Source organism: Podarcis filfolensis (assembly GCF_964270895.1).
Source record: "Podarcis filfolensis genome assembly, chromosome: 14".
Lineage (NCBI taxonomy): Eukaryota > Metazoa > Chordata > Lepidosauria > Squamata > Lacertidae > Podarcis > Podarcis filfolensis.
The window spans coordinates 24,577,045-24,604,608 of record NC_139616.1 but is presented as its reverse complement, the minus strand read 5'-3'; the positions used below and the strand labels follow the sequence as shown (position 1 = coordinate 24,604,608).

Below are 27,564 nucleotides of genomic sequence, written 5' to 3'. Positions count from 1 at the left end.
ACAGGCCCCTGTTTGTCTTTGCAGAGCCCACCATCAGCGTCATCCAAGAGGCTCGTCTCCGCAATGCTGTCTACATCCAAAACCCATACGACATGCCCAGGAACAGTCACATCCCCTGTCACTATGACGTTCTCCCTGTAAGACACAGCCCAACGCATGGGACACTTTGGGACAAGCAGTCTTAGAGGGCTGTGTGTGCTGCTGCTGCTGCACTCATGAACTTTGTTCCCCGATGCAATGACCGAAGAGAAGACAATCCTTTCTGTTTTGTTCTGCTACATGCTGGATAAACAACAACAACAACACAACAACGCAAGGAACCCGAAGGCGAGACTTGTATTGGGCCAACTTCCTTCTGCATGAAACACTTTCTTTTTACAAGACAGTTTTATACCGATCACAGGAGAAACCAAGAAAAACTGCTCTATGTACAAACTGGGAGGGGGGGAAGGCTCCCAGAAGCAGTTTCTCATGCAAGTCTAGTGTTGGACAAAGTGTATCTTACTGACTTGACTTTGCTTTTTAAATTGGAGGGGGGGGGTGGAGGGGAGAAAGAGACAAAGATCCCTTGCTGTAAGTTCTTAGAGCTGTATGTACTATACTATCACTTGCTGAAAAAGAGGGGTTTAAAAAAAGAACTTTTAAAGACAAGACGGTGGAGGAGAAATAAGCTCTGCACTGAAGAACCACAGGAGGAAGCAGGGCTCAGGTTGCTTCTGCCATCCTGGCTAGACAACGTGCTTGAGCTCTGCTTAGTTCCTCAGCGTTCGTTTTGAGTGTGCACCTGCTATTCTGCAACTGTGCGTGGAAGAACCAAACTATCTGGTGCTCATGCGCTTCCACTACTGCTTCAAAAATGCTTCTTGCTTGCAGCGGTGGAGAGTGCCAAAGAGGTGAATTTCAAGTAGAGAAGAAACGAGGGTACTCCCTTGAGGTGCTTCTGTTCTCCTTTCCCACACTTCAGCATTCCACTATAAACAAGGTTCAGAGGCAGAGAGATACTCAGCCACATAAAGAAATGCCAGAGTTGGCAGGATAGGTGGAAACATAGGAAACTGTTCTATATTGTATCAGAACATCTAGCTTGGTACAGTTGATGGTGACTGACTGACTGCAGCTCTCTCCAGGGTTTCAGGAAAAGGTTTTCCCAGCCTACCTGGGGATTGAACCTGGGAGTTTCTGTATGCCAAGCAGCTGCACTTAACACTGATCTACGCCCTCCCTTCAAGCCATGCCACCTAATACAGTCAAATCAACAACATACAATTTCCAAATTTATTTATTTTTTACAGGCACTCTCCCCACCAGGCAACTGCTCATTCTATAAACAGTATTTTGCTGCGGTGTTTCCTTTTGCACATAAGATGTGCCATGGCAGCAGACATAGAAATTGTCACTGTTCAAGACTTCCATTTTTTCCTGTAGATTGTTTTGAGCGTGACCTAATGTTGGGACTCAATGTATTTATTTATTTTTTAGGGCACGTGCAAAGAGAGGTTGCCAAGAGGAGGCTGCTTCACCAGGAAATACCAATTTAACAGTATTACAGTTAGGTAGGAACCAGATATGTGGGGGAAATGAAAGGAGTTTCTAGAAGAGGACTGAGTAAAACGACAGGCCCAGGAAGACTTGGGTCTGCGAGAATTCCCACACTCCAGCTAGCTGTATTTTCCCAAAGAGCATGGTGCTGCAGTAAGCCAACGCTGCTTAATAAGGAACATGTGCATGCCAGGTGTGCAGTTACGTTATAAAACATGGCCATGGATGCTATTTATTTATAACACTGTTCCTAGGAACAGAGTGTGGAACGGCTGCAGCTCAGTGGTAAGAGTACTTGCTTCACATGCAGAAAGTCCCGGGTTCAGTCCCTGGCATCTCCTGGTATGGCTGGAAATGTCCTCTGTCTGAAACTCTGGAGACCTGCTGCCAGCAAGTGTAGGCAATACTGAACTAGGTGGCCAATCATCTGACTCAGAACGTGGCAGCTTCTCACACCCTCATTCTGAGAGCTTCAAGCGAGTCCCCAGCTGGAGTAGTAATTTGAGAACAAATAGTTCTTGTTGTAGAAAGACAATTAGTGACCCACCACACTCATTTAGGAAGTCTTCCTGTAATAGCTAACAGGCTCCCCTTATGAAGACAATTGCTTCTGATTTTTGGAGATGGGCAATGCTGACGAGATCCCTCTTTGTTGCCTTCAGTGTGTGAGCAAACTGTGCGTTACCTGTCCATGGCTGTAGGTATGTGCTAGCATGGAAACAGTGGGAGAGCATCTCCTTGGGTTGCAAAATCCTAGGCTGAATCAGCAGCATCTCGGTCACCAGCAACTAGGAAATACCTCTCTGAAGCCCTGCAAAACCAGGGACTTCAGTAGAAGGCAAATCCCTATGTTCCTAGTGCAAAAATGCAGGACAGAAGAATGCACTTCCTATTTGGTGAACACAGATGTACTGATCTTCTACAGGCAAAATGGAATGCCAGACTCTTTCTAAGCCAGGCCCAAATGCATTTGAGGAGGATGGAGTAGATGTTATTTGCACATAAGGGGTAAAGTTGCCAGGAAGAGCTGCAGCCTAAGCAAACACACCGTTCTCTTAAAACTGGGGCACCTTTTGTTTTCAGTGTTCCTGAATGCTTATCTTTGGAGCACAGTGGCCAAAAACATCCCCTTTCATGCTGATTGGGCGGCTCGAGGATGCTGGAGACAGTGACCCTGCTCCAGAAATAGTAAGGGGTCTTTGACCCTCTGTGACCTCAGACCACCACACTACTGAGGTACAGGATCGGTTTCAGCCAAGTAGCAGACTTGGGTAGACTTGTTGCTGGGTGTAAAGCTCAGCTGAGTCAGTGCCAGACTTTAGCCCAAGAGTGGGGGACCTTATTGAGGCTGAAAAGTTTTCTGAGGGCCACAGGGCAGTAGCAGATGTGGCCAGAGGCGAAAGTGTGCAGAGCAATGAATGTCAATTTTGCCTTTGTGCCATTGGCTAGATTCTGCTCTGTCATTCATTTGGACAAGCAAGAGGCATTACTCAAGTTCAAGGACACATCCTAGCCAAGCAATATTAATCTAGGTGGAAAGCAGGGGCACCGAGGGTTCTGGGCCCCGGGGAGGGAGCTAAAGGCCAGAGGCAGAGGCCTACATTTCACCTGAGGTTCCCCACCCGTTCAGCCCATTGAACTGTTCAACATCCACCGGTAAGTTGAGATAACTAATGGCAGCTTAATCCCTCTCTAGAAGCGGCGATGAAGTACTGAAGGCCTCTCTCTCCTAAAGCAGGGAGGGGGATATCTTACGAAAGAGAGCAAGGATGTTCCCCAGGAAGGATGACAAGATTTATCCACAGCACAGGAGGAAATGTAGTTATTTACCCGAATGCTGCATGTGTGCATGAGGGGTGGGGGTGGGGTGGGGGAGGCAAATGAGCCATTTTACTTTCCAGGAAAGCCTTATGCAGATGACGAAAAGTAGCAGAACCTTATTTTGTAGGGCCAGTGGGGATATATATTTTAATTACGTGTATAGAAAGAAAAAAGTCTTACCTCAGAGTTAAGCGATGGGAAAAGTCCTCCATGAAGGCCTTTTTTCAGACAGGGTAACTTCCCAGCTGTGTTCATGTCTCACTTGGAAGTTAACACATTTAACCCAGATGGAGCAAGGAAACCGCTGCACAAATTTGGAGGGACGTCATCCTGCCTCTGCGCCGCATCCTGGATTGTAGCAACGCGCGTTGACTGGTGAAATTGTCCCCACCAGCGGTTTGGGCACAATGGAGGCCTAGATGGGGGTGGGGGGAAGGCAACCCAGTGCTACCCCATCAGAAGGTGCAAGCTTTCAGATCACACAACTCTCCCTCTAGTAGCCACATGCGTCATGTTGCTGCACAGTTGAGCCTGCACCAGGTAGCTGAACGTCCTTTGGCTTTTAAAAAACTGGATGGTTAAACCAAATTGAGGGTTGGGGGGAGGGAGAAGAATACTACTAAATCCAGCAGGAGACAGTGAAAAGCAAATCCAGTTCCACATACAAACACACACACATATATATACATATAAATATTATATATATATACATACATATATATATATATATAGCATTCCTTTAAAAAGGAATCTAGACACTGTAATGGCAATACTTTTTTTAAAGCAAGACAGATTTGTAATATTTGTTGACCGTATGACGGTGGTCTACCTTGTAAAAAATAAACTGAATTTCTCTCAGCTGTGTACTTCTGTAACACAATCCTTTGTGAACCTTGCACTGTCGCTAAAGCTATTGTCATTCATGAAAAGCTTACTGTGTCAACTGGGAAAAACTGATTTGAGCCTCCCTTCTTCCTAGTGTTCTGGAACTGAGAACAGGTATGTTTAAAAGCAAGTGAGAAGTATTTTGTTGGCAGTCATCAACCCAGCAGATCTCACTCCTGGGAGGAAAGGAAAACTAAGACCAGTGGTAAGCTTTCACTCCACTCTCAAAACAAACAAAAAATAATTCTGTGCATGCGCACTCAATCTCTGGCTTATGTACTGGGCCCCCAACAAGCCTGGCCAGCTGAATTTTCTCATTCAACCTTTTCTCGCTAGTGACTGTCAAAAACTTTCAGCACCTGCAAGAGAGTTTCAATGTGTTCAGGGGGAAGAAAATTTTTGTTCAGTGCCTGACTTTCACCCTCCTTTGTGATCTTACATACAGACCCATAATGCATGACGATCCAAAACACACGTTTTCACACACACACACACACACACACTCACAATGTAGCATGCAAACTGAAATAGCAAACAGATTCAGATTTGCATCTCAAATTGATTTGCATAATTTATTCCGAGTAATATCTGCACTGCATATAACGTTCAGGTTAATCATCTTCATATACTTAAGTGCCATGTTTTAAATACCAGAATGCCCACAGCAGCATAATTCCAAAGAAGTCCACTCAACAACAGCTGAACAGTCCCCCTGTGATTCTTTTATTAGAATTCCAATAATGAATAATTTCAAATCAATCATAAAAAAATATTTGAGGTACAGAATGTGCATACAGTACAAAGCAAATTTACAAAAAGATCGGGGGGGGGGGGGAGTTTGTGGAACAAAAGATCAACAACTACAGGAGAGAAAGACACAAACATGAAGGGACTACAGCAATGCCTTCTGTGCTCCTCACACGTCATGAGCACCGCAAGACCAACAGGCTGGCTGAGAGATTCAGCACTCTGTACGTGCCCTCGTGGGGGGTGGGAGCAGCAGGAAGGAAAGGACACCATATGGGTCTATGGCATCTTTGTGATAAGCCTCTTTCCTTCCTGTCCACTCCCCCCTAACTATTTCCTGGAGCCATTTCCTCTTCTGGTTGCAAATGGGCTTTCCAAATACCACAGAATTCCATGCGTGCTTGTATGTGTAGATATAAAAAACACTGCTTGTTTGAACAGTGCTTTAGAAGTAGAACAGTGCTTTAGAAGTAGGGACATCCACAGTTGGCTTAAAAACTGCAAGAATCTAAGAACAAATATTCTGGCATGTATTTCTGGATCTCTTCAGCAGGGCTCATGTGCATGGCCTGAGCTTCTCTAAATAAACGAGGAAGGGCAAGGAAGAGGCCAAGCACACTCCCTGGCCAGTAACAGGAAGGTGCAACAGAGGCCTCCTGCCAAAACTGCAGACTAGATTTAATCCCATCCTGTGCCTTGAGTGGTTGCTGGAATCAAACGCCGCTTTCACAAGGACTCGGGACTTAAAGAGGAGGAGGTGCAATGATGTCCCCATCCTGCAAATATTCTCCATGCCTTTTTGAGAATGACAGCAAGCATTGCTGCACAGACCAAGGTGCAAAATGGACCAGCGGCCCAGGGGTGCATGAAACGAAGTACTGCAAGCCATAGGCACTTGCAAGAAAAGCAGATGGGCTACTGAGCTACGACTTACTGCTTCTTCTACAGAAGGCACCCATCACCAACTCTTTGGGCCTTAAGACAAATGGTACTGCATTGGCTCAGTATAAAACTACACCCACCCTCCCCAACATGCAAAGCGACTAATCCCCCACTTGCTTGCACAAAGATGATTATTTGAATGCTGTGACTGGATAAACATTTACCTCGCTCCAACTAGCCATCTTCATGGAGTGGCACTATTGGCTATTTGGGGACACAGTAGGAAGGAGGAGTGAGCAGTTTCTTCTGGGAACGCTACGTACATACAACTCTAATTCATTATATCAGCCTCCCCATACCTGGTAATCCAGATGTTTTGAACTACAACCCCCATCAGCATTAGTTTTGGCTGGGGCTCATGGGAGATGTAGCCCCAAAACATCTGGAGGGCACCAGGTTGCTCAGAATGGGTGCACCCACCGATATGACTATAAGGAACTGAGAAAACTCAGCCTCCTGGGCCAGGATCCCTCCTCTTAGCAATAAATTAGTGTAGTTCCTGCGTACTGTTAACTGTGGGATACTGCTGGGAGCCACAGGATAAGCCACACAAGGTGCTCATTCGATGAGATGCAACATCTAATATTGAGGCTGAAAGGAGGTTTAAAAGGTTCCGTCAGACTCTCAGGAGTATCAGAATTGCAAAGACTTAAGCTGCAGCAATCTAGTTCTTTGCTGAATGAGCCAACCTGTTTGGAAAAGAGATCAGTCATGATTTTTTAAAAACTGCCCTGCCGGGACTAGCATTCTGATAATGCTGCAGCCACATGCAAACAAACTGATGATTTGTAATACTGAAATAAAGAGGAAGGGGAAGAGTTAAGACATGGAGAAATCCAAAGAGAATAAAAATAAGGTTTCATGGAGAGGGAGAGGGAGAGAGAGAGAGAGAGAGAACTAAAAAGAGGACAATGTGAACTCAGAATCTATTTCCATCTTAGACCTGGGGAAATATACACAGCTTTCGAGGAATGGAACCTGCTATATATTTTGACAACACTGCATCTTTGGTTTATTTTCCGTGGTCGGGGGGACGTGGATAGGGACCACATTGTTGCTTGGTGACATGTCGTTCTCGCGTCTGTCAGACATTTGCTTCTGAGACACGATGCGATAGATTTCTGAAAGAGGAGGAAAGGTGTCACTAACAGAGGCAGCACCTGCCCTGTGGCTGAAGCCCCTCCATCCCTCCCATGGCAAGCTGGGCAGTCCTGGATTGCAACATGCTGCCACCTCCCCTCACTCCCAACTCTGACCATTTTTGTGGGCAAGCAACCCAACATTCCCACTTGCAGAATTTGGGCATAACGTATGCAAGTTGTCCCCAATTCAACTCGTGCAGTAATGAGTTCTCTCTTTTGTAGAATTTGGAATGTATTTTAAGGTGTGCTTTAAAAGCAAAAAACAAAAAGGGTTGGTAAAACCAAGTACTATAACAGTGACGGGAAGCTTGCAGCCCTCCAGATATGACCAGACTTCCATCAGCCCCTGCAGTCAACTTGGCCAATGGTCAGGGATGATGGGCACTGGAGTCCAGCAACAGATGAGGGGCTGCAGGTTTCGCACCTTGCACATCCACTACAGATAAGACTGCCTCCATTGGGCAACTTTCACCTGGGACGGCACTCCTATTCAGCTGCCCCACAGGGAGTGAGAAGAAACAGGACCACTCTGTTGGCTGTGTCGAGACCCCCAGCTCAACAGGGATCCTCCTTTCCCTGAACGGTCACTTGGCAGTTGCCATGCCACCAACTGACAGCAGAAGGAGAGGAGAAAAGCAGGACAGCTCCATCGGCTCTGCTGAGATACGAGCTGCCACTGGTACCCAGTTGCCACCTATCAGCAGCCGTTCTATGAGGCTGCAGAACAGAGAAATAGATGAGAAAGCAGGGCCACTCCACTGGACTCACAGAGGAAACCAGCTGCCTTCAACTCCTCCTCTCCTTCAACTGCTTCCATCCCAGCTGGTCATTATGAGAACTGTGTAACCTAAAGGATGGGTGCCCAAGTCTGCTTGTTTTCCTCTTCCCTCCCCACCTCTTTCATTTTGTGTTGCGTCTTTTAAGATCGTTAGCCTGAGGCTGAAGACTGCTTTTATTATTGTTGTTGATCTGGGAGCCTCTGGGGATAAAATGCATTAAACAGAGTCATTTATTCCCTGGCCTATCTGCCAAAACATGCCTGCATTAAGGACATGGGGAACAAATTGTACACTGCAGCTTCTGTACAATCTGGCACTAGCTGCGATGGGTAGGATAAGGGGACAGAGAAACACTTCCCTGCCTCATTATTAGGTTTTGTAGTTTTCTGGATATACCCAGGTGTGAGGACATGGCTGGATAGCTAGTTTTAGAAACACATTTAAATAATTTGGTCAATGGAGTCTCTTCCCACCGTAAACTTGTAAACACCATAATAAATGCTCATTTCTAATAAGCTGTACTTGTCCACAGCTTCTTTCAATTAAAGTGGACACATAATTAAATTTGATCCGCTGAAGGATTGCTTTCTAACATTCCACTGAGGATACTTTGCTGGTAGCTGAATAGTTTGTGCAGGAAAGACCCGCTTGGTACTGCTATTCAGTGCCTTTGGCAAAATGAAGAAGAATCATAGCTCAGTGGCAGAAGTTTATATGCAGAAGGAAGGCTCCTGCTTCAATCCCTGGCTGATCTAACTGAAAAGAGATCTTGGAATAACTGTTGGCGTTAACTTTCACTGCAATGAATGTAGACACCACTTGGCTCGAAAGGCCAAGGGTCTAATATCAGGCAACTTCCTATGTCTGCTCATTTCCACACAGAGGAACTGAGCAAATCTAGTGTGATGGCAGGAAGCAGAGGATGTGCTGTTCCACACAGAGAACAAGTGGCTCTGCGGTGATCTCAGCACCGAGGGGGCCAGGAAAATGTTGCTGCCAACAGAGATGAGCAGCCTCCCTTGTTCCTCCACCTCTCAGCGACAGGACACAAAAGGTGGCCAGTTAAGAGGTGACTGCCAGGGGCCCAAGAAGACATCAATAGCTGTCTATCAGCAGGGCTGCTGTGTACTCTGTGTGCTTAAAGAAAATTCTGTGCCCAGGAAACCCCAGATGCTGTAAACGAACTGGATTCTGCAACTAGTTTCCATTATGTTTCTTCTCAGTTGCTTGCTTACTCTGCATAATTTATCCTGCTTTTCTAGATATGGAAAAGGAGAGCACCTGCTTTGCATGCAGAAGGTCCCAGGTACAATCCCTGGCACCTCAAGATAGGGCTGGGAACACCTCCTGCCTAAAACCCAAGAGAGCCTCTGCCAGTCAGTGCAGACAACAACACTGAGCTAGTTGGACCAAGGGCCAGACTCCGTATAAGGCAGCTTCCTCTGTTCCAAAGAAGTACCGCTCCTTAACTGCTGGAAATCAGTTTATGGCTTCCACTATTTTGGCAGGCGTTGCCCACCCCAGCCTTCCCCAAGCTGGTGCCCTCCGGGTGTTGTTGAGATGACAAGTCCCATTCTACTTGATCACTGGGCCACGGGGCTGATGGGAGCTGGAACCCTAAACATCTGAAGGGCAGCAGATTGGGCAAGACCAGCCTGCACACTTCCAGACATGCCTGTTAAGGGAGAGAAAGCAAATTCTGGTGACAGGCCAGGGAAGGGGAGTGCTCGGAACAAAGTAAGATCTAGGGAAGAAGTGACGAATTTGCTTCAAAACGCAAGATTATCAAAAATGTTGCCACAACAATCTTTCCCACCAAATAGGTGCATAACCAATCTTGCAAAGAAAAGACTCAGTCCTGGGGTAGGACTTTCCTGGAAGAGCCTCTCTAATCTACACACATATTATGTGCCCCAACAGGGAATGAAGGCATGGAAGAAGATCCCAAAATCCTCCTCTGTTCCCTAGAGAAAAAAACAGCCCTAAGGTACTGCCTCTTTGTTTGCTTCCAGCATCGAAGACTCTGAGGTTTCCCAATTCCCAGCTCCGTATTTCGTTCTCGTGGCCCACACAGCTCTCCCACATCAGTGCCAAGTCACCTGTCAGAATGGTCTGGAAAGCAGCTTCCACATTCGTCGAGTCCAAAGCCGAAGTCTCAATAAAGGAAAGGCCGTTCTTTTCTGTGAGAAAGAGCGGGAAGTTGATTAGATCTGCCACTCCAGTGAAGAGGCCTGAATAAAAGGCTGCCTTGCTTCAAGCTCAAGAGCTTCACAGCTTCCCATCGCAGCCACAGAAACCAGGAGCCCAACTTCACACCCATTTTTGTGCCTTTGGCTGTGCTGCGTGTGGCCTCCCTAACGCTATGTCTCCCTCTTCCTCCAAAATGCTCCGTAAGCCTTGTGTTCCCCCATATTTTCTGCCCTGCCATCTGCCACTTTCAAAACTTTGCACAAACTCAAAAACCTCAAATTACGAAAATATACTTTTGTCACAGTGCAAGCTGGTCCTCTTTATTAGCAAAACATGATCTTCCCAGACTTGGATGAGTGTCAGACGTAATGAGCATAGCAGCTCAAGCCCTGTGGGTCATAACATCAGTTGCTGAGACTAAAAATCCTTGCCTTCTCACAGCAGCCTATGTCTCCGCCTCTCCAGGGCTTCTTGCAAGCAATCAGAGTGCAGCTTGTTTTTGCTCCTCCTGTTTCATACATCTCCTAGTTCTGGAGTCGGGGGTGGAGAGCCTATTGCAGCAGGAGGGGGAGACCCCCTGGCTTCTTCACCAGCCTGACTCATCGCTGCCTCTTGACCTCCCTCCTCCCACTCGCCTGCTTCAGCTTGCTCAACTCCCTAAGCCCTGTTACCCCTTCAGCTTCCAACACCTCCTCTTCCGAGTCTTCTCCCTGTCCCAGCACCACTCCCCGGGCTCTGAACCTTCTTCCTTTGGTGGTTCGCAAGCTGGTTCCTCCCATCATTCCTCTGTTCCCAACCAGGCCATGATAACTATATTGTACTCAAGAAACATATACGAAACAAAATACAGTGGTACCTTGGGTTACAGATGCTTCAGTTTACCCAGAAATAGTACCTTGGGTTAAGAACTTTGCTTCAGGATAAGAACAGAAATCATGCTCCGGCGGCACGGCAGCAGTGGGAGGCCCCATTAGCTAAAGTGGTGCTTCAGGTTAAGAACAGTTTCAGGTTAAGAACGGACCTCCGGAACGAATTAACCCGAGGTACCACTGTACACAAATAGGATACTAAGTAATGCACAATGGAAGACAGGTTGTGAACCTGTTTCGACTGTTAAGTCTTTTCCCATCCTGTCACAATAATCTTAACTCCTTGGGAACAGCAGCATGAAATGCTTGGCTGTCTCCCTCTCACACAGCACAGATTTTTTTTGTCATATGCTAGAGGTCAGGGTCAGCCTCTGTTAAGTGGGTTTACGAAGAATTTAGATGAGGGTGCTGTGTAAAACAGTATTGAACCCCATGAATTTTGTGCATATTTTAAAAAGCTTCTTCCATCACATGGATGAGAGGGCTTTCAAACACTCCTCAGAGAGAAGAAAGAATAAAGCTGGCTCAGGTTCAAGGTTTCTCTGTAGATCCTCTCTCGCTTCCTTAAGTGATTAGCAAAGTGTCACCTGACCAAAGAGGAGGAAGTCTTGCAACCATCAGAAAATTGCACCTTAGCTGCAAGATATTTAATGACTCCCAGCGAAGAGGAGGGGAGCCGTTTCTCTGGGACTGAGGCCATGAAAACCCCAGCTGCCAACTTTTCCCTCCTCCTGAAAAATTCCTCTCTGAACTGCATGTGGCATAAATCAAGCATTTTTAATCATGATTAGTGCAGAGGACTCAAAGCCACATTCCAGAGTGGAATGAACTTATCCCGAAAACCAACCAGATTTATGAACAAGTCAATGTCTTGAGGTCACAGCAGATGCCTCCACATTGTTAATTGCTCCTAGCCTTGGGGGAGTGAAGGTGAAGGGAGAGAAGAGGGGGCACTCTCATTTAATTAAAGAAGAGGCCAAGATGCTGCTTAGACTGCTCGCTGCCCCTGCCTCACATTCCTACAAGTTACACACAAGCATAAAAATCCACAGATGGCATCTGTCAAAGGAAAACAGATGTCAGGAACTCACAAACTCGACTGGTACCAGTCACCGTTGCCGGGCAGCCCGAATCCAATAGCCAGGAGACAGTGAGTGGGATGGGGTGCAAAGCGGTCATGCGAAACTCCAAAGCTATTGCCTCCTGCTTCTAACTAGAGGACATCTAGAAGCAGGAACGTGGAAGAAGATAGGAAGCTGCCCGATACCCAAGGGCAATGGGTACCTTATTGTTGCTGCCATGAGTGCTGGAAGGAAGATCTGCTCCCTGCTGCAAGGCCTTGGCCTAGGAGGCAGGGCCCAGACTCACCCTGAACAGCTAAAAGGCTCCTGGGAGGCCACTGGGACATTGATACAACACTTGGGTTGGGGCAACAGGCTAAAATGTTTTAAATGGTTCCAATTTTGGTTCCTCTGTTTCATTTTTGTCAGGTTGGTGTGGGTTAAATGTTTAGTTGGGGTTGGTGGTTCCTTTAATTTGGGTATAACTGTAAACTGTTTTATTATTATTGTTGTTGTTGTTGTTGTTGTTGTTGTTGTTGTTGTTGTTATTGGTTTTTATTGATTTATTGGTTTGTTTGTTGCTTGTATGGGATATCTTTTTTTTAATATTTGATGTTTCGTTTTGTTGTAAGCCAGAGTGGATGGGGAAACCCAGCCAGATGGGTGGGATATAAACAAATTATTATTATTATTATTATTATTATTATTATTATTATTATTAAGCTCTAAGCTCCCTGCCAGTTCTGCTACTCTTTGTCTATGGACTGGACCTTGGGCCTCTCATATGAAAAGCACATCTTCATGACTAAGCTTTGCACAGGACAGGCTGAGGAGGAAAGGTACTTTAGATAGTTTGACTTAAGAGCAGCAAGTACTGACACGACCTGGGAGACCAGAGTTGAAATCTGACTGGATGACCTTGGACCAGTCACTCGCTCTCAGTCTAACCTACCTCACAGAATTGTTGTGGGCATTAATTAAGGAGGAGGAGGAAAACTATGTGTGCCATCTTGAGCTTCTTGGAGAAAAGGTGGGATAACAATGCAATAAATAAATTTTAGACAAACATTATCCTGCCAAGATGGAGGTTATCCTATAAAAGATACACATGGAAAGAAGTTGTAGGGTATGGTTGAAAGGTGCATAAGGACACCTCCTTGCAGGTCTCAGCCTGGCCAGATAACCCTGGATTCAATGATGGCGGGGGCGGGGGAGAGCAGGAAATAAATGAAAGCAAAAACCATCCAGACTTCTAACATACCAAGAAGACTGCATCATCTTCCTCTTCCCACACTGATGCCTAGGAGCTGATGACCCAACAATTAGCAAGCGGCAGGGGGAAGAAGCGACAAAATCTCTGGAACCTCAATAACCGCTTCCCACCACACAGTTACAGAGAAATGCCTCTGAGTCACCTGTTTGAGTTTTTCCAGCGGAGAAGTGACCATGATGCAGGACAGGGCCTTTTCAGTTGTGGCACCCGACTCCGGAATGCCCTCCCCAAGGAGGCTTGTCTGGTGCAGAGGCTGGAGCCTCTTGGGCTCCAGGTGACAAGCTCCGTTTCCACATTTCAAAAAACCTGGGAAGTTTTACAAAGTTTCAAACTGGCTCTGCTGCTGTTGTTTTAGTATTGCTTTCCATTTATTGTTAGCTTTAAATTTTCGGCAGCTGCTCGAAGTGGTTTTGCAAGAAAAACAGAAACTGAACAAAACAAAGCAAAGAAGCATTCCAGCCGCAACACACTGGGGCCCCCGACCCACTCACCTGCAAAGGCTCGGGCCTCATCCGTCGGAACAGCCCTCAGGTGGCGCAAGTCGCTCTTGTTGCCCACCAGCATGATGACGATGTTGCTGTCGGCGTGGTCTCGCAGCTCCTTCAGCCACCGCTCCACGTTTTCATAGGTGAGGTGCTTGGCGATGTCATAAACCAGCAAGGCCCCCACGGCACCTCGGTAATAGCTGCAGGCAGAAGCACACAACCCACATGAGCCCACAGCAAGCACAGAAAGGGGGCAGGGGAAAGAGAGCTCAGACCTCACCAGGCTGCTCAGTGGGGCATCACGACACTCTCCAGAGAGCCAGTGTGCTGCAGTGGTTAAGAGGGCTGGGTCCTAGGACCTGAGAAACCAGGGTTCAAATCCTTACTCAGTCAGGAAGCTCACTGGAGGACCTGGACCAGCCACTCACTCTCAGCTTACCCAACCTCGCAGGGTTGATGTGAAGATAAAATTGAGATAGCGAGAACTATGCAGGCCACCTTGAGCTGCTTGGAGGAGAGATGGGATATAAAGCAATACATACATTTTAAAAATTGGCTCCACTTCGTACAGGCTGCATGTGTTTCACAACTGCCCCAGGACCACCCCAGCCCTCCCCTAACCTGGGGGCTTCCAGATGCTCTGGGCTACCAACTCCCATCATCCTTGACCAGATGTCAGGCTGGCCGGGACTGCTTAATGATGTAAAGTTGTTGGATATTTTAATTTTACCAACTGGTGAGGATTTGCTGCCCTTAAAACACTGATGTATCACTGGGAAACCCAGCCAGATGGGTGGGGTATAAATAAATTATTATTATTATTATTATTAATTATCAACATCGCAGTACATCGCCAAAGCGCAATGTTTGGCTGGTGATACATCGCCAGCCCTAGTCAGGGCTGCCTTCGCCCACGTGCGAAGTTGCTTGTGCTGAATTTACACTGCTTCTTACGTGAACTGCTCTGAGAACAAGCATATCTGTGGGAAATGCAGCAGATAAATAAACTGACTATGGTGAAATTGACTAGGACAGGAGTTGATGTCCAAAACATCTGGAGGACACGAGGGCGGGAGGGGCTGGCACAGCCTCTTGCCTAATGCATAATTTGGCCTTCCGATAACCCCAAGTTATTTCCAGTTTTTCATCCTGTCGTGACTTGGTTTTATAAGTCGCCCTGTTACAGTCATTTAGAGAGAGAGAAGTAAATGTGATTATATGCATCATCACTACAGTTGACCTAAAATTTAAAAAGTGGTTAAAGCTCTTCCAACAGCAGCTGCTGGAAAAAACACATCCCTAGCTGGCCTGATTTTGGAGCCAGTTTTGGACTCAGTGATCCTCAGTTTGGACTCAGTTTTGGACTCAGTTATCCTACAGCAGGGATGGAGAACCTCCAACCCATGGGCCTACTCAGGCCTAATCAGGCCTGCCAAGTCTCTCCCCATTTTGGCCAAGCCATGCTCACCTGCCTCCATCATATATGAAGTCACGTACAGGGCAGATGAGGGAGGGACTTGGCTAAAAGGACCCTCTCATAGGGCGGTTTTGGGCAGCCCTTACAGAGGGGCTGCTTTTTCGGATCCTCATAAGCATTGCTCAAAGTGCTGCGCAAAACAGCAGACAGAAAAGGTCACCTGATGTCATCGTAAAGTCAGGTGATTTGACTGGTGGATGGTGGCTCTGCCTGCCAGGTGGAGGCAGATATCAATCTGGCCTGCCAGGCTAGGAGGCTATTGATTTTCAGCTGGTGGGTCACATGATTCCTGTATTGCAGGGGGTTGGACTAGCTGGCCATTTGAGTCCTTCCAACGCTACAATTCTATGAACATTGAAGACTAGCAACTTAAAGAATGCAATGGGATTCTTGAATGCTGTTCAATCTGAAAAGCAGTCTCTTTTTTTGCTGCAAACACGATGTCTGCAAGGGCCATCACATAGAAGACACACACACACTTGCAGTTCTCCTGCGTCCTGTTCCCATAAACTCCCCCACAATCCCCGGGAAGGCTCTGGCGCTGGTCCACTTACGCCGACGTGATCGCCCTGTATCGCTCCTGCCCTGCCGTGTCCCAGATCTGAGCCTTTATTGTCTTGCCGTCCACTTGGATGCTCCGTGTGGCAAACTCCACGCCAATGGTGCTTTTGCTTTCCAGGTTGAACTCGTTGCGAGTGAAGCGGGAAAGGAGGTTGCTCTTGCCAACTCCGGAGTCTCCAATGAGAACAACTGGGAAGGGAAGAAAGGGAGGAGATTCAGAGAGGAACCCAACACACTCTCTGCTCTGACACTCTGATTCACCGGGACCTCTGTGTAGAGAAACTGCCCAGCTAAACATTTAAGGGAACCAAGTGAAGGGGGGTGGGGGTTGTTACCAGAGGGAAATTACATTTTTAAGCTCCATATACTCATACTCATACACACGCGCGCACGCACACGCACGCACACACACACACACACACACACACACACTCAAAATACTGGCTCTTGAACTAAATGGCCAAAGAAAGCAGAGGCTAAATGTGATCCTGAAATTTAGCGTTCCTAATTAATCAAACATTGCTCATCTCTACATCTCCTGCATCAGCAGAAGGTTAGACTGGATGGCCTTTGAAGCCTCCTTTCACCTCTATTGCCTTTTGCTCATCCACCATGCTGCCTTCTCAGGTCTATATATATGTAGTTGATATTGACAGCCACAATATCCCCAACTGCATAAAGCTAGAATGTTAGCCTTCTTTCAGAAATAAGACATTTTAGCTGCTGTTAACATTGCAATACTAAAGTTCTTGTTACTCAATAAAATTAACTGTTAGATCTGGCTCCACCCAAGCAGCAACTGCAGAGAGCTCGCTTCTTTTCTCCCTGCCAGAAAGGCTACTCTGCTCCAGGTGCTCTGCAGCTGGGACTGCAGAGCTGAAGAGAAGGGCCATAGTTCAGTGACACCTGCTCTGCTTGCAGAAGGTCGCAGGTTCGATCCCTAGCAGCATCTCTAGGTAGGGCTGGGAGAAACGCCCTGCCTGAAATTCTGGAGAGCTACTGATGGTCAGTGTAGACAATACTGAGCTAGATGGACTTGGAAAAAGGCAGCTTCCCATCTTCCTACGCTCTGGCCTTTGCCAGCAGCCAGAGAAAAAGGGGACTCTGGGCTCTCTCTCTCACTCTCTCTTTCTCTCTCTGTGTGTGTGTGTGTGTGCATGCCAGCCAGTTTTTATATTACCACAAGCTGTTAAACAGCAACCTTGAGAACCATACAATTGCAAGCCAGGATGTAAATCTTCAAATTTTTCTGGCTGCCTCTCGCATCCCATTTTATCTGAAAATATACACCTATGTTTACATGGTTACCATCTGAATGCTCATTTTGGTCTATGCATGCCAGAAAAGGATCCAAAGCAGAGTCTCATTCTTTTATAGGTCAAACCAAAGACTCTCCATCTGCATCACTTAAGAAGGGGGGTGGGCAGCTTGATCCAGAAAACTAACATGACCCGGGTATTTATCCTGCAGCAATCAATGGCTTCATCCTTCCAAGACTGGCATATTTGCTTCTCAATCCTTTCCTCCACTCTGAAATTACGATAAAACAATCACATCTGGGATTTCATTTTAATTAATTACTGCACAAATCTCACTGTGCGGACAAAAACAACCAACCCTTTTTGTTGTCTCTCCCCTTTCAGCTGATTCAGCAAAGCAGGAGCCAAAACTACAAAAAAAACAACAGGAAGAGGCTTGTTAACTATTCATGCCCATCAGGAGTTTGATGCCAGACTAAAAGGCATCAAACCTTCCCCAACCTGGTGCCCTCTTGATGTTTTATTTGAACTACAACTGGCTGGGGCTGATAGAAGTTGTAGTCTAAAATATCTGGAAGGCATCATTTTGGGAAAATTCAGCTTCAGGGGTTTCTCTGTTAATTCAGAGTAAGCCCATCAGAGCTCGCACTCTCTGACACACACACATCGGAAATTAAATCCTATCACAAGGTGTTGTTATCCAACCAAAGTCAGGCAAAAGAGAAACTGTGAAGTCCAGAAGAGAACCTGGCATTTAGATGCTTCCTTTTTTTGAACAGAAAAATCCCTAAAGTTTTTCTCATGGCCACTGAAGCCACATCTCAGCAACTCGCCAACTATACTTGTCTACTCAAGCAGGACCTGCAAACCTCCCGTTTCTGCTTCCTGTGCCTGTGAAAGTGTGTGCATGGAGATGGGGGTTAAAATACTGACCAACCCACCATACATAGCCACTGGTTCAATGTTTATGTGTCCCCTGCCCTGCCAAGGTCAACAAGTGCATTTCATGGCTGAGTGGAGATTTGAACCGCAATCTCCCTGCTCCTGGTCAAGCACGAAACACCCTAACCACTATGCCACCCTTAACAAGCTGGTGGGTGGCATTCACCTTGGGAAGGCAGTTTTCAACCCTTTATTGCTCCTACAAAGTGGATGCTGAGGGAGGGAGGATGTTAGTGAAAGTTGAGTGGCTCTTAACCCAAACCTATGCCATAACATCACAATTCTGCAGGCCAAGCTGGGAAATTTTAAAGGTAAAGGTAAAGGGACCCCTGACCATTAGGTCCAGTCGTGACCGACTCTGGGGCTGCGGCACTCATCTCGCTTTACTGGCCGAGGGAGCCGGCGTACAGCTTCCGGGTCATGTGGCCAGCATGACTAAGCTACTTCTGGAGAACCAGAGCAGCGCACGGAAACGCCGTTTACCTTCCCGCCGGAGCAGTACCTATTTATCTACTTGGACTTTGATGTGCTTTCAAACTGCTAGGTTGGCAGGAGCAGGGACCCAGCAACGGGAGCTCACCCCGTCGCGGGGATTCGAACCGCCAACCTTCTGATCGGCAAGTCCTAGGCTCTGTGGTTTAACCCACAGCACCACCCGTGTCCTGGAAAATGTTAAGTGGGTGCGAATTCAGAAGAGCTCTCTGAGACACTTTTCCCCACTTTTCTGTGTTTGTTAATATTATGAAATTCATTTTTTTTAAAAAAAAATGTTAGAGAAGAGCTGTCTGAGTACCTTAAGAAAACATTTTATGTCTTTTCTTTGGTTTCATGGAGCAAAGAGAAGAGTGCCCTTGCTTCCAACTTGAGTTTCACTGTTAAGTGTAATGCATGATTTAACTTCCTCGAGCAGGTGACAGGAATTTCCAGGGTGCTGTTTGCTTCCAGGGGTGGGAAATGAGGCCCCTTGCAGCAGCCAAGGGACAGCAAGGGCAGGCAGAGATTTGGTTGGGCATCCTCTCACTGGTAAAGAGAGGGAGGACGCTACAGAAGGCTTTGGAATGCAAAGATGCCAGCAAGTAAAAATAAGAAACCTAAGCCAATGGTATGGCTAGAACTTATCCAAGGACACTGATAAGACAAGCCACATGTGAAAGCTCCTGTTCATAAAAGGAAAGGAAACCAGCTTCCCCAAAGAGGAGTGTAAAAAGCATATGAGAAGGTTTACAGCATTTCTAGGTGCACAACTCACAGGACTTGCGGAAGCCCTGAAAGCCAGACTAACCAGATTGCCCAGTCCTTGTGGTTTTTATTTGTTAACAATAAAGCTGGGGAAAGCAAAGAGTCCAGGGTACACTGGTAATCAGCTGGTCTCAGCAACACCCAAGGACAAGCAGGGAAGAGACAAACTGAATTACCTCACCTCAGTGCAGTCAGGTGGCTCAAAGATCTGCAAATACAAGCAGCTACATCAGCCCCAATGTGTGCAGCACCTCTCCTCTTCTACACAAACTTTCTCCAACTCCAAAACATCTGCAGGACACAACTCTCCGATCGGCAAAGCCATGCTGGCTGGAGCTGCTGGGAGTTGTAGCACAAAACATCAGGATGGCTGATGTCAGCCATTCTGAATAGGCCAGGGCTATACAAAGACCCACAAGGGAAAAGGAAGAAACTGGAGCAACCCTGAATCAGTATGAAAGCAGGGACATAACGGAGGAGCTGTAGCCAATCAGATTTTAAAATGCTCAGTGGGAAACCTTTGTCCCTCCAGATGTGCTGAACTACAGCTTCTATAAGCCCCAGAGATCATGGTCAATGGTCATGGAGGAAGCTACAGTTCAGCAACATCTGGAGGGTCAAAGGTTATTTGCACCTGCCATAAATGAACTGATGAATGGTGGGGAAGATTGCCAGGCTCAGCTGCCAGTGTAGACCCGCATCTGTAGTATTGCAGCTTATAAACTCTTGGGGCTTGGCTTCTGTTCTTGCTGAAACGGATTAAAACAAGATGGGGAAATGAGAGCCTGCAACAGCAAAGCTATTCTCAAACTGTTTGTTCATGTGCATATTGCCAGAGTGGGGTCTGTACTATGGCCTTTCCTAAGGCCCCATTAGAGAGCAGAAGAGCATCCTCTCCAGAACACAGAAGAGAACTCTTGGACTTCAATGACCACAAGTCACGCACAGAGAGATAAGGATGCTGAGATCACTTTCCATACCTTCTTTCATTTTCTCCCTCTGACCTCACTATTTACAATCCCCTCCCTCCAACCATCTGTGTTTGTGTGTGTGTATACACATGCCTGAGTCACAGAGGTGTGGACATACACAAACACACACACACCTACCTCAGGATAGCACTTCCATGTATCGAAGAAGTGAGCTCAAGTCCACAAAAGCTTACACCACAGCAAATATGTTAGCCTTTAAGGTGCCACAGAACAAAGGCCATCCTGCAGCTAACCAAGTCCTAGGCCAATTAGGGCTTTAAAGATCAAACCCAGAACCGTGGTTCAGAACCAAATTGGTAGAACAGTATAACGGGGGGGGGGGGGATTGCCATTCATTCATTTATTTGCTTACATTACTGTTCCACCTTTCCTCAAAGGAGCTCAAGGTGGAATACATGGTTCTTCTCCTCCCCAGTTTTATCCTGACAACAAACCTATGTGGCAGGTTAGGCTGAGAGGCACCATGACGGGTCCAGGGTCACCCTCTTAAGCTTGATAGCTGAGTGAGGATTTGAATTCTGTTCTCCTGGGCCCCAGTCCAGCACTCTAACCACTACACTACACTGTGAGAGCAATTTACTGGCTCTCACAGTAAATCAGGGTGCTACGGAAGAGATTTCTCATCACCCCTCTTACAGAACTACAATTCCCAGAATTCCTTGGAAGAAAGTTAAACTATGTTTGCAATACAGGCTGCACCCTGCTAACATCGTAAGGATAGGAGTAAAACTCAGATGTGGAAGAGGGCTCTAGAAGCTACTGTTAGGATGAAATTAACCAGATTGTTGCAGATGTTGCATATCAACATAATGCTTGTGAAATGTACTAGAAAGTACAGTATTGAATGATTCTATGCAATTACCATGCAAGTGTTTAAACCTAAAAAATGCGGATACTTGCAATACATGCCACAGGTCCTGGACTACAGAGGGTTATTATTGGGACTAGTCTGTAGAGAAGTGAGCAAGGAGGGCAGGAAGCTGGGCTGCCACATTAGCTGCTTCACTGGCCTTTCCTGCTGTCTGAAGATGTCAGGAGAAGGTACACATGGTCAAGTATGTGACATGTCTAGCTGCTGCCTCAGCAGAAACTGCTGTTCACAATGAAAACCTGGCACACCTAAGCATTTACAGGCCAGACAGTACAGAAAGCTGGCCCCAAAAAGCAAGGAAACAGTTCAATGTGTGTTCCCTGTCATGCAGCCTTTGTCTCTAAAACCCAGATTTATAACCTCTGCAACATTCCCTCTCTGCCCTGTTATCTATGCAGCCAAGCATGTTATTTCCCAACACATCCTGCTCACTATCAGGGAGGGAACTCTGTTGGGAAGAATGCCTGCACATCCAGGAGGAGGAGGAGTAATGCTCTAATGGGCTGGTAATTGTTATGTAGTAACAGCAAGACCGGAAGTGAGGTCAGTGGAGGGATGCAAGTTCCCTGTTGCCTAAAAAGTGGAGGGATGCAAGTTCCCTGTTGCTACTCAAGGAGGGTACAGTTGCAAGCAGCAAGGAACAGCCAGTCTTATTTATGCCCTGATCAGGAGTTTCACACAGCAACAAGGCTAGATCTTGCTGCTGCTGCTAACTAATCTCTGTTGAAAAACCTGTTAATAAGTCCCTTAACTCTTCACATTCAGCAGATTCTAGGCAATTAACCACCATCACCCTGCAAGCTCAGCCTAGCTAAAGCATGCCAGGGCTTACATTCTTTTGTGTGATAAGAACCAGACAACCCACACCACCAGCACCACCGCCCCAGAAAGACAGATAAACATTCCAAACTGAAACAGTTGGCTGTTTTTTGCCTGGTTTATCCTTACAGGAAAATGCACTGCATTAAAAAACAAACAAGCTCAATCTATAATACATTTTTAAAAATCCCACGCTTGCAACATTCACCAGTTAACCCTCTCCGTTTGCCACCCCTGCCCCCGCAAGCTGGAAGTTGAGGTTTCAACATTAAATCACTTGCTCTCTGGTTGCCATGCCTTCCCCAGTCACTTCCTTTATCTCAAAGTAAAAAGAGGGAGGGAGGGAAAGCAAAATTCCAGAGGAAAACCACACCAGGACCACAAAGCAGTGGGTCAGGGTGATACTTTTACAAAGATTTCACACAAAAGCAGCGGAACACAGAGAGTAAACCAAGTTATCAAAGGGAAAGTTCATCTCGAGACAGTAGACATTCTTTCTGAAAGGGAAGCGGCTCTCCCTGTACTGTATTAAGTAAAAAGCCCACAAAGTTACTAACTAGCATTATTCATCACCACAGTGACTGGAGGCCACCCCCACCGAAGAGCTAAGTGCTGATCAAAAGTCCAGCCTCACCCCTGAAGAGCTCTTTCCTAAGCAACTGCAGCAGCCAAGTAGGGCAGAAATGCTGAACACACACAGCAAGAAGGATGACAGATTTTTAACAGAACTTGGGAGATCAGACATGCAAAGGTGAACTCCAGGGGAGGCACCAGAAGGGCCTGGCCATTGGTTTCTATGAGAAAAGTCTCAAGAAAGGGATAGGGAATAGGACTATTACTACAAAACAATAGGGGGGGGGTTAGGGCGGGGAATATAATAAAAAAGGAATGCAGAGAAAACAATTTGTTCAAAGTTACTTGGCTTCGCAACAATAAAAGGGCCAGATTCTACAGTAGCCAACAGATATTGCCACCAGTCCCTTTTTGCTTTGTGTCACCTTTTCACTTCCTGGGGGAATCTGATATAGTAGCCCCAAGTTATGCCTTTCCCACTTCTTTTTTTTTTTTAAGGTTTTCCAACTGCACTGCCCTCTTTTTATGGTGGGTGGGTGCAGTGGCGTAGCGTGGGGGGTGCAGGGGGGGCCGGCCGCACCGGGCGCAACATCTGGGGTTAGGGCAAATCCACGGGTTAGGGGGCGCAAATCCACAGGTTAGGGGGCGCAAATTACTTGCCTTGCCCCGGGTGCTGACAACCCACGCTACGCCACTGGGTGGGTGTGTTCTGGGGTATGCAGAGAGAGGGGGTAGGAAAGAAGTAAACAGAGGCACACACAATAAGAAGAGCCTATTATGGCACTGGTCTTTATTGGATAAGTCGGAACCCATCACTGGTCCACCTAACTCTGTACTGTCTGCAATGACTGGCAGTGGCTCTCCAGTGTTTCAGGCAGGGAGTCTTGCCCAGCCCTACCTGGAGATGCTAGGGGTTGAACCTGGGTGGTTCTGCATGCCAAGCAGGTGCTCTGCTGCTCAATTACAGGAAGAGAGGTTATGGGACTGGATCTCCTGTTTAGACTGGTGTTCTTCCCTATATTTCTGCTCCAATCAGCTGCTGTGCTCATTTGGTGTTGAGGCAGATATCCCCCCTTTTAGCCTTTTGTTGGCCATCACAACTAAATAGAGCCTCCATGTCCCAATGTATCATACCTCTCTGAGTATGACTTGAAGCATTCCTTGGCTTTCCAGAGACCTCTGGCCAGCAGCTAGAGCAAACTAGAGGATGGGGACTAGAGGGATCCTTATGGTTTGATCTAACCAGGGTCTTTCTTATGTTTAACACATACCTGCCCATGTCTTTTACTGGATGTTGAACAACCCACTGATTTAGCACACATACGGACATCTATTTTAACTTCACTTCTGGGAAGATGCCATTTTCCAGACTTTCTCTTTAGTTGCACTCCGAATGAAAGAAGGGATGGAGGAAAACTGGTTCAGGGTTCTCTTTGTTGCCCAGCCCAGTAACCCCACTGTGCTGACTAAGCCTGATGTTTTGTAGCCCAAACCTCTGAAGAACACAAGGTTGAGGAAGGCTGTTTTAGTCAATAATACACTGTGTCCTGCAAGATGTCCAGTCTTCCCCAACCACCCCTCTATGTTGTTGCTGCCATCACTGGGCAACGCAGCATGTCAGTCTCATTAAGCAACTGCTGGTGTTGAAAGGCTAATCTTAAGCAAGAGTGCAAATTCAGGATCACACAGATTAATTACACTGTGACAGTTAGGATTTCTTAAATCTACATTCTTATTTTATATCCCACTCCCTCACCCAAGGAGATAAAAGTAGCACATATGGTCCTTCTCCACATCCTCTCCTTTTATTCTCACAATAGCCCTCTGTGGTAGGTTAGACTGAGAAATCATAACTGGGTCAAGGTCACCCAGCAAGCTTCATGGTCAAGTGGAGATTTCAGCCTGGTCCTTTTAAGCCATGTCTGACACTTTAAACTTGGGCATATAAAAAAGAGAACAGGATCACATGTGCTGCCCTGACCTCCTTGGGGTAAAAGTGGGATATAATAATGCAAACTGAAGAAATCCTAACAGTTACCCTGTGTGTAGCAAAAAGAATCTGGTAGCTTTTAACCAAAGTGTCAAAACTGTCTTCACCCCACTTTAGAGACATCCCAAATTTCAAAGCCCAAACACAATTCAGCCAACAAAACACAACAGACATTTCACAACACTCCATTGCAAAGTCCCAATACAAAGCCCGTTCACTAGTCTGGTGAAACAAGCATTAAGTATGAAAATCATTAAACGATTTTTTTTTTAAAAAAACAACCCTGTCCAGCACATAGCAAAGGGTGGGTAGGCTTTCTGATGTGCCAACAAGGCCTGAGATACTTTATTGAGAAGGACTGGGGGAAGGGGAGCCAAGGCTGTGGACTGTATCCAACCACATTAGACTCGGAGTAGGCCCACTACAATTAATGGGCCTATGCTAAGCGCGTTCCTTAATGGGTCTACCCTTGAGGAGGACTAGCACTGGATACCACCCAAAGGGCTGGGGCGAGGGAGAGGCAAGGGGGTCGGCTTCAACCAACTGCATTTCACTCATAGAGGAGGCCCCTGGGAATTAATGGACCTTAGTCAGTGGTGCTCCTTAATTGTCTATCGGCCTCCTCTCGAGTAGGGCCGGAAACCATCCAAGGAATCCTGATCGGGAACCGGGGGGAGGGGTGGGGGGATGGGGGGGGTCTGAAGCAGCCCCCAGGGAGCGGGGGGAAGAGGCGCGGCGGGGGACAAGGGATGCAGGCCCACCTTTGAAGAGATAGTCGTACTCGTCGTCGCGGGAGCCCCCCATGATGACGGCGGCAGCGGCGCCTCCTCCGGCTTCTCAGCTAACAAGGAAGCGACAGCCAGAGAGCCCCTCCCTGCGCCTCCTCTTGCTACTGCTGCTGCTGCTGCTGCTGCTTCCTCAGGATCAGCCGCACTCCGGTTCCGCCCACTAGCCGGCCCTTCCTTCCTTCCTCCTCGCTCGCTCGCCGACCAGATACAGCTTCCGGGGGCAGCGGCTTCCGGCTTCCGGTTCGCATGAGAGGGAGGCCATTTTCCGCAGAGGGACCGCTCCGTAGACACGTATGACGATACTTCCGGGCACTCAGGGCACCAACGGAGGGACCGGGAGAACGACTTGAAAAACGGACGGAGCGCAATTATGTTTAGGGGGGGAAGGAAATCGGAGACTGGCGGGTTTCTAAATACACTTCCGGTTTTAAACTCGGGCTTGTTTTCTGAGGCAAAGCCTGTTTTATCGCAGAGTTTACAGATTCCTAGAGCGGCGCCACACGAAGGCCAGAGAGAATGCGGGCTTTTCGTTTCTGTGCCGGAAATTATCTGTAGCCTTCATCTCCCACTTTAGACGCTTTTCGTCTCTGTATTCTTTCCCAGCCAATGAAGGCGACCGAATGGAAACCGGAATCGATACCTGAGTGCGGCACCTCTTGACGTTTTCATCTCTATTGTTGTGGAGGGCAGAGCGAAGCGGGCCGTGGATCAGCCTTCGCCCGTCTGGACCCCCTAGAAATTTCGCACTACAACTCCCATCAGCTCCAGCGAGCGCGACAGGCTGATGCTGGGGCTGCTGGGAGTTGTAGTCCAGGCTGGACCGCAGAGGCCTCTGGGAAGAGTGGTGGTGCGTATGTTCCCCATCGGGAAAAGCTTGCCTCTGAGCACGTGCAGAGTGTTTCTCCCTCCACCTCCCTTTTCTGCTTCTCCGTGTCGTTTTCCTCCTCTGCCTGCCACAGTGCTTTGACCTGGATTTCAACTCACGCCTGGGATGTGGGAAGGGGAGCCCTTCTCAGCCTTGGGCCCCCAGATGTTCTTGAGCTACAACTCCTATCATTCCTGACCACTGGCCATGCTGGCTAGGAATGATGAGAGTTTTAGTCCAACAGCATCTAACGACCAAGGTTGATGCAGTATTAAAAGAAGAGGATGCCTAGAGGCATGTGCAAAGTGCCATTCGCTCAATGCCTCCTTTCTTCCTGGACTGCGGCGCGCGAACCGAGAGCGGGCCCCGGATCCTACCTTCTGAGGAATGCAGCTCCGCCTGCACGTCTGCATGCCTCCCCCGACTGAATGCATGTCAAGCGTCCTTGGTAGTGCAGTCAGGTATTCACACATAATATAACCAGCAGCTTGTTGCTCAGACGTTCAAAAGGCAGAGACGTTCCAGGCTTAGGGCGGTATAATAATAATAATACTGTAACCATATTTCCATATTGGAACCTTCCACCCACATCGCTCTGGCACCTTCATTGCAGACAGTCAAGTTCACTTAAAAAGAGTCCCCTGCCGCCTTGGCATGTGAGAGAGACACGGAGCATGTGCAGAAGAGTTAGTTGTCAAATGCACTCTGTATATGTTCACGGGCACCCTTGCGCCCGTCGCAATAGAAGCTGCAAATAGGTTCTGGGGCTAAACTTTAGCCTCGACACCTGCTCGCCCCACTCCAAATGCACGTGCAGTGGCAACGGGTACGCGTCCTCTAGCGCCATCGTCCTGCTTTCGCATGCCAGGCTCTGCCAGACCCCTAAGTGCGCACGTGCAAACGCAGTCGCTCCCCGAACCTATTGCTGCTCCAAGCCGGAGAAACAGAAGCTGGAGGGGAACATCCGATCCGGGCTTGCAAAAGCAAAGGGCGTCGCTTGGGAGCGCCGTGGGGGCGCTGGAAGTCAGCGCAGAAGAACTGCAAGGCTTTAGTGGGAGCTGCTGCAATATATCGTCAGGGCGGTTCCATGGTGTAATGGTTAGCACTCTGGACTCTGAATCCAGCGATCCGAGTTCAAATCTCGGTGGAACCTGCAACGATCCTTCCTTGTTTTTCTCTTTAAGGCTATTTTTATTTTATTTCTCAAAAGCAAAGGTTTCGTGAACGCAAGTTATTTTCAAGTGCTCAAAACAATTCAAAGCGAAACTCCCATCTCCGAGATCTTTGAAATGCTTTTAGAACTACAGCGACTGGACTGCTGAGTTTTAAGGGACCGCCTTTTCTTTCACACATGGGAAAGTATGATCCGCCAACCTGAATAGTCCTTGCGGCGCACTGAGATGGGCTGGATCCTGTACCCTGGGCTGCAATAAATGCTCTGGGTGAAAATGAAAT

General features: G+C 47.4%; 3 protein-coding genes and 1 long non-coding RNA gene across 8 annotated transcripts in view; 2 read left to right on the top strand and 2 right to left on the bottom strand.

The window, feature by feature from the left end:
- The window catches only part of MEGF11 (multiple EGF like domains 11), a 331,350-nt gene extending 326,251 nt beyond the window's left edge, over positions 1 to 5,099 (top strand). For all 5 annotated transcript variants that reach the window (XM_083586294.1, XM_083586295.1, XM_083586293.1 and 2 more), the window contains one exon: positions 25 to 5,099. In XM_083586294.1, coding sequence (XP_083442420.1) covers positions 25 to 185 — 161 coding nt within the window. In that variant the 3' untranslated portion in view covers positions 186 to 5,099. The remainder of the gene's footprint in view (positions 1 to 24) is intronic.
- LOC310749843 overlaps positions 1 to 5,099 on the top strand; it is a 313,237-nt gene extending 308,138 nt beyond the window's left edge. Inside the window, exon 2 of the long non-coding RNA XR_014541842.1 lies at positions 2,695 to 5,099. This is a non-coding gene — a long non-coding RNA (uncharacterized lncRNA). The remainder of the gene's footprint in view (positions 1 to 2,694) is intronic.
- LOC310749660 (tigger transposable element-derived protein 1-like) overlaps positions 1 to 27,564 on the bottom strand; it is a 462,962-nt gene that overhangs the window by 383,438 nt on the left and 51,960 nt on the right. The gene's annotated exons all lie outside the window — the stretch shown is intronic.
- RAB11A (RAB11A, member RAS oncogene family) lies at positions 4,948 to 25,960 on the bottom strand. Its single transcript, XM_083587062.1, has 5 exons — positions 25,218 to 25,960; positions 15,765 to 15,960; positions 13,740 to 13,933; positions 9,955 to 10,035; positions 4,948 to 7,055 (listed from the first exon to the last, which is right to left on the bottom strand). Exons 1-5 carry the CDS (start codon positions 25,258 to 25,260, stop codon positions 6,916 to 6,918), a joined length of 654 nt encoding a protein of 217 aa, XP_083443188.1. The 5' UTR covers positions 25,261 to 25,960; the 3' UTR covers positions 4,948 to 6,915.

Coding starts and splice junctions, on each gene's coding strand:
- RAB11A (XM_083587062.1), bottom strand. CDS start 25,260: ATGGGGGGCTCCCGCGACGACGAGTACGACTATCTCTTCAAAG. Junction 13,934..15,764: donor TACAGGGCGATCACGTCGGC/GTAAGTGGACCA, acceptor TTCTGCCTGCAG/CTATTACCGAGGTGCCGTGG. Junction 7,056..9,954: donor TTTCCAGACCATTCTGACAG/GTGACTTGGCAC, acceptor CTCCTCTTTCAG/AAATCTATCGCATCGTGTCT.